Source organism: Cavia porcellus, unplaced genomic scaffold (genome assembly GCF_034190915.1).
Source record: "Cavia porcellus strain 051 isolate PalLab524CR breed Dunkin Hartley unplaced genomic scaffold, mCavPor4.1 scaffold_14, whole genome shotgun sequence".
In the NCBI taxonomy this organism is placed as follows: Eukaryota; Metazoa; Chordata; class Mammalia; order Rodentia; family Caviidae; genus Cavia; species Cavia porcellus.
The window spans coordinates 46834787-46845045 of NW_026947497.1; the positions used below are offsets into that span (position 1 = coordinate 46834787).

The window sequence follows — 10259 nt, forward strand, 5'->3', positions numbered from 1 at the left end:
TGAAGAACATCAAGGAAATAAAGCCAAATATGGTGGTGCTCATCTGTAAACCCAGCATTTGGGAAGCTGAGGCAGGAGGATTGCAAACTCAAATCTTGCCTGGGCAACTTAGTATGGCCCTGCCTCAAAACTTGAAAAGCGTTAGGGATATAGCTCAGTGTGAAGGCTTGGGGTGGTTCCAGCCCCAGTACCAGGTCAGGTGGTGGAGAAAAAGACAAAGCCAAAGACAAAAAGAAAAAAGGTAAGTCAAGCCACAGAGTGGAAGAAGTATTTCCAAGTCACGTATCCACCTGGTATCCAGGATAATATTTAGCGCTCTCAAAATCCAACAAGAAAGCAAACTGCTCAGTTAAAAAACGGGATAAAGATTGGAACAGATGTTTGTCAACTGATATCTAGATAGCAAATAAGCACATAAAAAGGTTCAACGCCACTATCATGGAGAGAATTAATGCTTAGAACTGAGGCATCTTGACACTGGAATGGACACAACAGCAGGAATGACCCTCTACTCTGCTTCAGAGGCCGCGAAGTGGTGCGTCCACCCTGGAGAACAGTCTGGCAATTTCAATCAAGTTAAACACAAACTTGACAACACCACATCAATTCTAGATGTAATCCTTAAAAATTAAAATGTCTCTTCATTTGAAATAAAACAAAACAAAAAAGCCCTCGGTAATGAATGCTTACCGCGGCATTGATTTGTAATTGCCTAAAGCCAAAACGAATCAAATGTCTTTGGTGGAAAGGTGAGCCTGTCTCCAGGTGACACCCTGTATGGCTGCATTTGCACAGCCGCCAGGAAGCCGGTCCGTGACCGCCAGGGCTGAAGTGTGGGGAAGAACTGGATCGCACGGGAGAAGCACCCTGGAGCAACGAAGCTTTGCACTCAAGATGTTGCAGCCTTCCCGTTGGCCATGGTGGATACAAATAGGTGGGTACAAGACCAGAGAGAAGAAAGAACTGGAGTGTGGTCCTCGGCCTCGCAGTAAGAACATGGAACTAGCTTAGTGATGGCCATGGAGGGGAAAATCCCTAACAATCAGAAGGCATTCGATCTAAATCTCCAGAAACTGAACCATAAGACAGATAAGCTACCATGCACACAGACAAAAGCAACACAGACCTACATCTCGTGGCACATTTCTTCTCTGCATAATTTCAATCTGCATCTCAGTCAAGGCCTTTGCGAGTTCTTCACTATTTCTTTTACTTCTACTTTTTAAATGTAGTATGGTTTCCTTAAACTCCAAAATATGGTTTTTGCAATTAGTTAGTTGATTACCTGCAAAGAAAAAGACAAAAGTATGTATTTATACATGTAGCAATTGTACGACACAATTTACAGGGATTAAAAATGTAAAATATGTACATCCACATACTTATATAGAGGGCAAATAATATATACACACTTATAACCAAAAGTGTCTTTAGGAAGTGTGACTGGAAACGTAGGGGATGCTGCTGCCCAGTGCCACCCAGCAGAAGGACAGGCTCAAAAAACATGAGGCTGTGTCCTCAGCCACCTGATCCACCGGATCTGACACCCCGTGATTTCTGGCTTCTTCCCAGAGTCAAAGTGACCATGAAATGGTTTCAGAACATCAGCACAGCCACAGCAGGGAGGCTGAGACAGGAAAGAGGGCTCCAGCACCACTTCAGAGAGTGGTGAGTGGGGTGTTTTAAGGAGAGTTAATGGCAGTGTCTCTTACTGTACTAATTTAAAGTTAAACATTCACCCTATGTTTTGACCATACCTTATCGCCAGAGAAACTATTAGGGACATGAGAATATGGATAGATGTTATTTTAGTTAGCAGAGAAAGGACAGAAATTGGCAATGATGTGAGTGGAACCAAAGTTGAATACATGACTTGGGTGGCAATAAATTTCAATGGATTTAAAAAAAAAAAAACGTAAGACTCAGTATGAAACTAAACAAATAGTAATGACTTTTTTAGGTTCCATTTTTTTTTTTTTGGTACCAGGAATTGAACTCAGGACCTTGTGCTTTCCAGGGAGAATCCTGTGCCACTGAGCTGTGACCCAGCTTGGGTTCCATACTGACTGCTTTTCTTCTGTCTGCGTTGGGGCAGCAAGGACACACATGACAGGTGATGGCAGATGCTGGGGGAAGCCACTGCTCAGCTCAGAGCCGCCCGAGGCCTCAGAGCACACACAGAGAACAAGCCACAGGCCTTCCTGTTGCAAACTCAGCTCTAACTGTCTGCTTTTGGGTTCTGCTCTGGCCTCATTTCCTGCCCTCCCTCCCAGCTCCAGCTGCACAGTCCTCCTAGCTGAGCAGATCCTCCTCCACCGTGGGGTGGGGTGCTGGCTCCTGGGCGTTCTCCATACACAATGCTCACCCCCAGACTACAGCTTCCAAACTGCGTTCAGTTTTCTGCTGTTCAGTTTTCTTCTGTGATAAATCAAAGGGTCAGTACTCTAGTTGCAGTATTTATAGTGCAGTAGTTGGGTATTCAGTATTTACTGAGAACAGCATGTTACCAAGCCACTTTACAGAGGTTTGAAATAAGCGGTGATGAGATGCTTTGAGTCACCGAGCATCTCTGTAATGTAATAACACTGTGAGAACAAACACTAGTTCATGTGCCTAAGGAGCCAGCACCATGTCAGCCCAAGTAAAAAAGCTCCCGGTGAGATCCTAAATACTACAGAATCTTGATTCTCACAGCAGGGGTCAAACACTGCAGTCCTGTAGAAATAAGATACAAGCCTCATTTGTAATTTTAAATTCCAGGCAGCCACATTTTTAAAAGGTAAAAAGGAATCGGTGAAGGCAATTTTAAATGATGTTTTTTAACACCTGGCATGCAAATCTCTGCAGGTCAGCTCTCATCGTCCTAGAAATGCTTCTCAGGCCACTCATCTCAAACCAACTGAATCAGAATGTGCATGTCAGTAAGGTTCCCAGTTGACCAGTGTGCACATTAAAATTTGCGAAGCACTGCTGCAGACCTCTAATAGTTTTGTCTTTATGATCACCGACATTAGCATAGTACAGCCTTTACTGCTTACAGCTGTAGGACTGTAATTGCCTCTTTATTGGTCTCTCACCTCCAATTCATGACTAATTTGGAAACACTGCTTTGGGCCTACAAAAGGTGCACGAGCCCCGACTCCTTACCCTGGTACACAAGGCCACAAACAATTGGGCATGCCCTCCTCCACTGGCTTTCCTCATTCAGTAAGTACCCCGGTGAGGAGAGGCAGGCTGACACTTTCATTCTTTCTCCCCTTGACTACTTACTGTGTTTCCCTAACTGCAGGTTAGGTTCTCCAGGTTACAGGAGAACAACAGGCTACAGGGTAAAGCCAGGTTTCCACTCTAAATTAACTGGCTAGCAGGCTGCAGGGAATGGGACAAGGAGCATGTATTTAAACAACCAATTATAACTCTTACACTAGAGCTATCTTCCAGAGCCACACGCCCAGAGATGCAGGAAACACACTCTTAAAGGAGGGAGTCTGGGACCGGTTATCAGTGATCACTCCGACACTGGGAATGAGACAGCATCAGTCTCTGGTATGTGACACACATGGGCACAATGGTGGCCTGAGTAATTGTCCATGTTGATGAGGATGAAGCATCTCAAGAACCGAAGGCCTGGACACAATGGGCTGTTTGTGGTCATCAATGATGGTCAACAGGAATGATGACCTGGTGGATAGTGAGATGGCTTTTCACTACTGCACTGGAGAACTTACTCTGTCTTTCACTGTGGCGGTCCTCGTCTCCCTGAAATACCTTCTTGGCTTCACTCTCTTGCTTTCCTTGACAGTGAAATACTGTAAGCCTTACTGCTTGGTATTTTCTGTCTGTTCCCTGCTGGTGTCATCCTATTCCATGGCTTTGATACTGCATGGTGACAGTTTTCAAGTTAATCTTGCCAGTGTGGATCCAGCCTGACACATCCGATGGCCCACTCAATTCTTTCTCCAGGATCTCTAATGGGTACTTCATGCCTAACAGAAATACTGATTTTTACCACCAACACCTGCTCCTGCCTGAGCCCCCAGTTCAGTAAATGGCAGCTCCATTCTTAGCTATTTAATTCAGTTGTGTCAGTGCTTTATCCCTGGGACAAGACGCCTGTGAAAAACAACTGACAGCCAGACAGGTTTATTTCTTCTCACGGTTTCAGAGCTTCAGTCCTTGATTGGCTGCTGTATAGCCTCTTGGCCTGTGGCAAAGCAGGCCCCATGGTGGAATGGCATAGCATAGGGAGACTGCTTACCTCACAGCAGCCAGGAAACAATGAGAAAGGGAAGATGACAGGGTAAGGGACAACATGTAGTCTCCAGGGAGACACCGATCACTCATGTCCTATGTCTGGGCCCTGCCTCCGAACAGCCCAGGCTGCATGCACCTGTGAATAGACTCATCAGCAGATTCCTCCAGTGATGAGACTCACACTCTCATGGAAGACATCAGCTGGAAACCATGCCCCCAGCACGTGACCTTGGGTGGCATTTTAGATCTAAACTGTAACAAACAGTGATTTTTCAAACATCAATAGTCACAGCTGGAGTGGGGACATAGCTACTGGTATCTGCTGGATGGAGTGGAGAGATCCTGTGAAAATTCTGCAATATGTAAGATGTGCTTCTTATATCCCCAGAAGGGGTTATCCAGTGCAAAAAGTCAACACAGCTACGCTTGAGAAACCAAAACGTCTGGAATATTTTATCTTTTCTTTTCTTTTCTCTCTCCTCTTCCTTTCATTCATAACCCAAATCCAACAATCATTTAAATATATTCATACAATCGTGCCCCTCCTTTACACAAAACCTTGCGGTGACCTCTTAGTCCTACTGTGGCGTCAAACTAAACACAACCCAAAGTAACTCAGGGCCTTTGCATAGGTTTTCCTCTTTGTCTGGAGGATTTCTCCCCAAATATCCACACAAATGCTTCATCACTTCACTTAGAAATCTGTTCAAATATAACTCACACAGAAAATCCTTCTGTGACAACCACATCAGAATACATGGGCTCCTTGGTAACCTTCATTGATTAGTTCTAGGAAGAGCAAAGAGCACCAAAAACCGAGTATCCCATCAGTGGTTTTGGCTGAAAAGGGTAGTGAATCACAATGCGTTTGCTACCAACAAATTCTTTCTTGTGCATAGAGTAGCAAAGGAATGACACACATGGGGACTAAATATGGAGTCAGAAAGCACTGGAGGTCAAGTTTGGTGAGTTTCAAGGCAGGTGAGCACCCAAGTGTACCTGCAGTACTTTCCTTCCTGCTCCTGCCTACACCTGACTTCAGGCAGTAACCACATACTACACATGTGCTTCCCCAGCCATGACATAAACTCCAGGAGCAGGATGGTGGCGGTGGTGCTGGTGCTGGTGCTGCTAACCTAGGGCCTGCAACGCAAACAGGTACTCAGTAAACTCAGTCACTCATTCTGGCACCCATCACTCCGTGTTTCAACAAACACTTCACTCACCTATCAGCTGTTGCACAGTTCTCCAAACGCTGGGGACAAAAGCAATGCTCAGAATTCGGAGAGAGAAAAGGTCTGTGGCAAAGCCTTTGAAACCATGAGAAGAAACCTTTCTGGCTTTAAGACAGAAAAGAGCTTGTCTTCCTAGAGTTTAAATATTTGTTGAAGAAATTAATGACTAACATGATAAAGTTATAGAAAATTAAAACTCCAATTTATTTGTTATTTTAAGAGTGTTTCATTCTCAGAGATACATGAATCTCTGGATGATGGGAATCTAAATCCTTTGAGGCAGTAAACTTCTTTCTGGTTGTAACTAAAACAAGAACATCAAAATGTCTGTATGAATCTCGGTAAATCCTTGTAAGAATATTAATTATATTCTTACAAGAATATAAGAATATTAATTATATTCAATGTTCTCTAAAGGTACTACTCTAAATCGCCTCCCCAAATTACTTGCTTTCTGGTTACAAGAAACCATTTATTTTTGTTATAAACGTGCTCATTGTTTGTTCTAAGACAAATAAAAACATTTTAATAGTCTGGAGAAAAGGAAGGAGGACAAAAAGAAGAAGACTAGCAATCTTACAACGTACTTTGTAGTATCTCGCTGAGATAGAACTGGACGTTTCTGTGGACATTATGACACCACACAGTACTGACTAAAGGACTTAATATGAGGTCACTTTCAGACTCCGGCTTCAAGGCAACTGCTGAGATGACCTGGTTTACACCCAAGTCATAAATGCGTTCAGTGGAAAAATGAGAATTTAACCTAAAGCGATCTGGATTAATAAGTCCCAGTTTGTCGAATCTTAAAAAGCTCAAGTGTATGAACTCTAAAGGTCACAGCATGGACAACTAGGGTGAAAGATAAGGCAGACACTGAGTCAGAGAAACAGGGCAGCCCACAGCCTCGCGGTTCTGGAAACAAAGGGAGCCCCAGGGCACAGTGGCGGGGTGGAAGGCCGAGAGCAGACTGGACCAGACCTGACCGGACCGGACCAGACCGGACTGAACCAGACCAGACCGGATCAGACGGGGCGCCAGTTACCGCGGGGCCAACTGCGGGCGGGCATGCGCGCGAGGTCCGCGGTCCCCGCTTACTGGTCTGGGTCATCCTGGAGAGGCAGAACCAGGTGAAGCTGAACAGCATGCCGTGGACCAGCGTGGCCAAGGCCACCAGCAAGTTCCCGCGCTTGATCCGCATGGCGCAGCCTGGGCGCGGGGGCCGGCGGCTGGAAGCGGGGGTCGTGCACGGGGTCGCAGGGGTCACCTAGGTCGCCAGGTCGCCGGGTTGCGGGTCCCCAGCGCCGCCTAGCGGTCCCCTGCGCGGAGTTGTGAGGGAGCTCTGAGCCTTTGCTTCCTCCCGCGGTGCCGCGTGCTGCGGACCCCAGCGAGCCCGCCGGGTGGCCTGGGCCTCGGCCCTGGTCCAGCGGAGGAGCCGGGCTGCGCCCAAGCCGGAGGGGCTGGGGGAGCCTCAGTGGGGCCCCCCACGCCGCTCGAGCTCGCAGGCCGTCTCTGGTGGGCCTGGAGACGGGGGAGGACCTTTGGTGGAGCAGGGACAAGGCCAGACCTCGAGAGGAATGAGAGACATGCTTCAGCTTCCCCGCTCCTTCAACCTACGATTTATTTTATTTATTTATTTATTTTTCGTACTGAGGATGAACTCAGGACCTCGTGCTTGCCAAGCAGGCGCTTGTGCCTCTGAGCTAAACCCCTCCCCTCCCAGGCTCCAATTTCTTGGCGACTTTCCTGGAGTCTGAAGTCTGCAGTTCACCTTGGGCTTTTATTATATGGGCACAGCAGCCCTCCTCTGGGGTGGGAGAGGGCCACTGTCCAGCGCAGACCTTCGCAGTAGCAGGGCTTCTGTCCTCTCCCTAGAGCTCCAGTTTACGTTTTTAGCTGCTTTCCCAGCACTGCTGCTTGGATGGCACATTCGAGTTCAAGATGTAACTTCTCCAAGTGAGCTATCACGTTAGGGCCCCTCATGTTCATCAGTGCTTCCGGGTCTAAAACTGCATGTATATTTAAGTGTGTAAGATAGAAAACCATATTACTAAGTTTTTGTTGGATCATGGAACAGAACTGCTTGCAATCTCACTGTTTGAATGTCCACTTTGTATACTTTTGTTGAACAATTTCTTTTTTTTTTTAATTTAAGGAGAAAAACAGAAAAAGGGTACAAGTTAGACAGAATTTCAGAAAAAATAAACAATAGGAAATCACTAGTTAATAGATTACATATTGTTATCTTAGAAATAGTTGTTCAAGTTACAAAATTAAAGCATATAAAGTGGACTTTCAAACAGTGAGACTGGAAACAGTTTTGTTCGATGATCCAACAAAACTCAGTAATATGGTTATCTATGTTATACACTTAAATATATATGCAGTTATATTCTTTAGAGCACTTTCTTTTCCTTTCTTTTGTACAATGACAATTACACATTTTGGGTGTTATTATTCCCACAGTTCTTATTACTTTTTTTTTGAAGAGAGTAAAACCAAATGTGACATAACAGAACAGAATCAGTCAAATCAAAAGGATGGACATAATAATGTAAAAGCAAAATACTAGGTGATCAACAATGGTTACCATACTGCCTCTTGCTATCTTAATGTAATTTGAACAATTTCTAAGATGACAATATGTAATCCATTAACTAGTGATTTCTTACTGTACATTTTTTTTCTTGAAATTCTATATTACTTGTACCCTTTCACTGTTTTTTTTTTTTTCTCTTTAAAGAAATTTAAAAAAAAATCAATAGGATCCTGCTCTGAAACACTTTGTTTCCAGACAGGCATTTCTGTTGTCATGAGTAACCCCAACCGATCATAGTGAAGTTCTGGCCAGTGTCACTGTGGCACCTACCCCAGGCAGTCCACGCCTTGTCCAACTCCAGATGGCCTGGCTCCCGGTCCTCCTGTGTGAGCAGCCCTTCTCTTCCTCCAGGATAATACCAACTCAGTCAGGGCCTCTCTGCTTCCTCATTCCCCCGAAGTCTGCCTTAAGTGCCCCAGTGATCTTCCAGGCTTGCTTTGTTTTTGTTTTTTGATTCTACCCTGAACATCTTACATTTGCTTCTTGCTTTCTGTACCATTCCCCTGCCTCCCCAATGTCTGGCATCCTCTAGAACCATTCAGATCTTTCAATACCTTGATGCCTCGTGTATTGTGTGTTTCACGAATCAAAAACCTGAGCACAACAGATCACTTTGATTTCCCTCCTCTGAATTCTATTAGTATGAAAGGCTGCTATCTTTCATGTTGGGATATAATTTTATGCACTGGGGGTGGGGTGCCCCAAATGAAGCTAAATTACGCTGGTGATTGAGGTAGAAAGCTACTTAAAGCAGATTGGATTATTAGTGGATGTCCAAGAAAATGTACCTACTTACATGTGTCAGCATGGGTGGTTAGGGAGGTATAGGAAAAGGAATTTGTGCATTAATTCCTGGGCAAAGAGGGTTCCTTGTTCCTTCCTCTTGTGCTATAGAGAAGTCCAAGAGGGTAGAGTAGTTCTGTGGGTGCCCTGTTTTCTACAGGGGTGGAGGTGAAGGTTTGAGAAACAAGGAAAGCTGTCAACAGTTCGGGGAGGCAGGAGGACCAGTGCTGGCTTGGTGACTTGGTGACTGTAGTTAATAGGTGGCGGTTTTCAAGAACGCTGAGTAGATTTTAAATAATCTCATTAAAGGAAAGGGTAAGGGTGTAGGATACTAGATATACTTATTAGCATGGACTGGTCATTTCCTGTTGTGTAAATGCATCAGAATTTCAACTTGTACCCTGCACAATTGTTATGCCACTTAAAAATAAAATTAAAATATATTAAGTAATATATGAAAATAGAACTAATTCCATGGAAAAAACTAGAGATTATTGAAATAGCCTGACATTCATGAACCTTGAAGGTGGGATCAGTGCAAACAGTAGGAACCAAACAAAGTGTTGGTGGGTTTCATTATCTGTGTAGCTTACCAGGCCGCTACTGTACATAGAAAGGGAACCAGGTGTAAATATGTTTCAAGGAACAAATACATGTGCCCAACAAAAGAACCCTGAGATTGTTTTGATTTTGCTCAACCAAGATAAGAGCTTCTAATGGTTTGAATGTCTTTAAATCTCCAGTTGCTTTTATTGGAAGCTTTTCATGGTGATCTGAAGGAGAAACGCAGGAGCACTAAGTAGTTGAATTTATCACCTTTTCCATGTCTTTTGGAAAACACAAAGAGAGCGTGGTAACAAGCACAGAATGGGGTGAATTGACTGAAACCATTGAGGCTTCATGTGGCACTCCTTGATTAACTTTGTCGCTGCCTCAATTCTTTTAGGTCCAGAGAATGAGAAGGAAAGTTTACTGCCTTTTAAACATTTCTGAACACCTTACACTGCAAGTTAAACCTTAACAGCTATTTCAACCAATTCACAAATGCAAATAAATGGGTTTTATTGATAAGTACTAGTTATTTGCTTTCTAAGTTTAAACCAATTAGCAACTGATTGGTTAAAATGCCAGCTCCAGGGACAGACAAGCACCTCCTTAGCTTAATACAATAGATTTTTTCCTTGTCCAAGGAATGTCTGATACCACAGCTTTTAGTGACTTGACAGCTTTCCAGGCAATCAGGCCTTTTCTGTCCTGTAGGTTTCAGAAGTGTCTCCCTCTGCTGGAGCGTGGGGATAAAGCATGAGAAGAAATGGAAATAATTGGGCACATATTCTCCATGGGAAAGAATGCAAAAGAGCTGAAAACTGGGCTCCTTGGCTGGGCAG

The 10259-nt window shown here is 44.4% G+C and overlaps 1 protein-coding gene across 1 annotated transcript in view; it reads right to left on the reverse strand.

Annotated features, from left to right (window-relative positions):
• Nucleotides 1-6856, reverse strand: part of LOC100718982 (alpha-1,3-mannosyl-glycoprotein 4-beta-N-acetylglucosaminyltransferase-like protein MGAT4D) — a 38631-nt gene extending 31775 nt beyond the window's left edge. Inside the window, exons 1-2 of the mRNA XM_063260522.1 lie at nt 6588-6856; nt 1127-1285 (exon numbers count right to left, since the gene is read on the reverse strand). Of these exons, the coding sequence (XP_063116592.1) occupies nt 1127-1285; nt 6588-6690 (262 nt within the window). The 5' untranslated portion in view covers nt 6691-6856. The remainder of the gene's footprint in view (nt 1-1126; nt 1286-6587) is intronic.
• Between the last annotated feature and the right edge of the window lie 3403 nt (nt 6857-10259).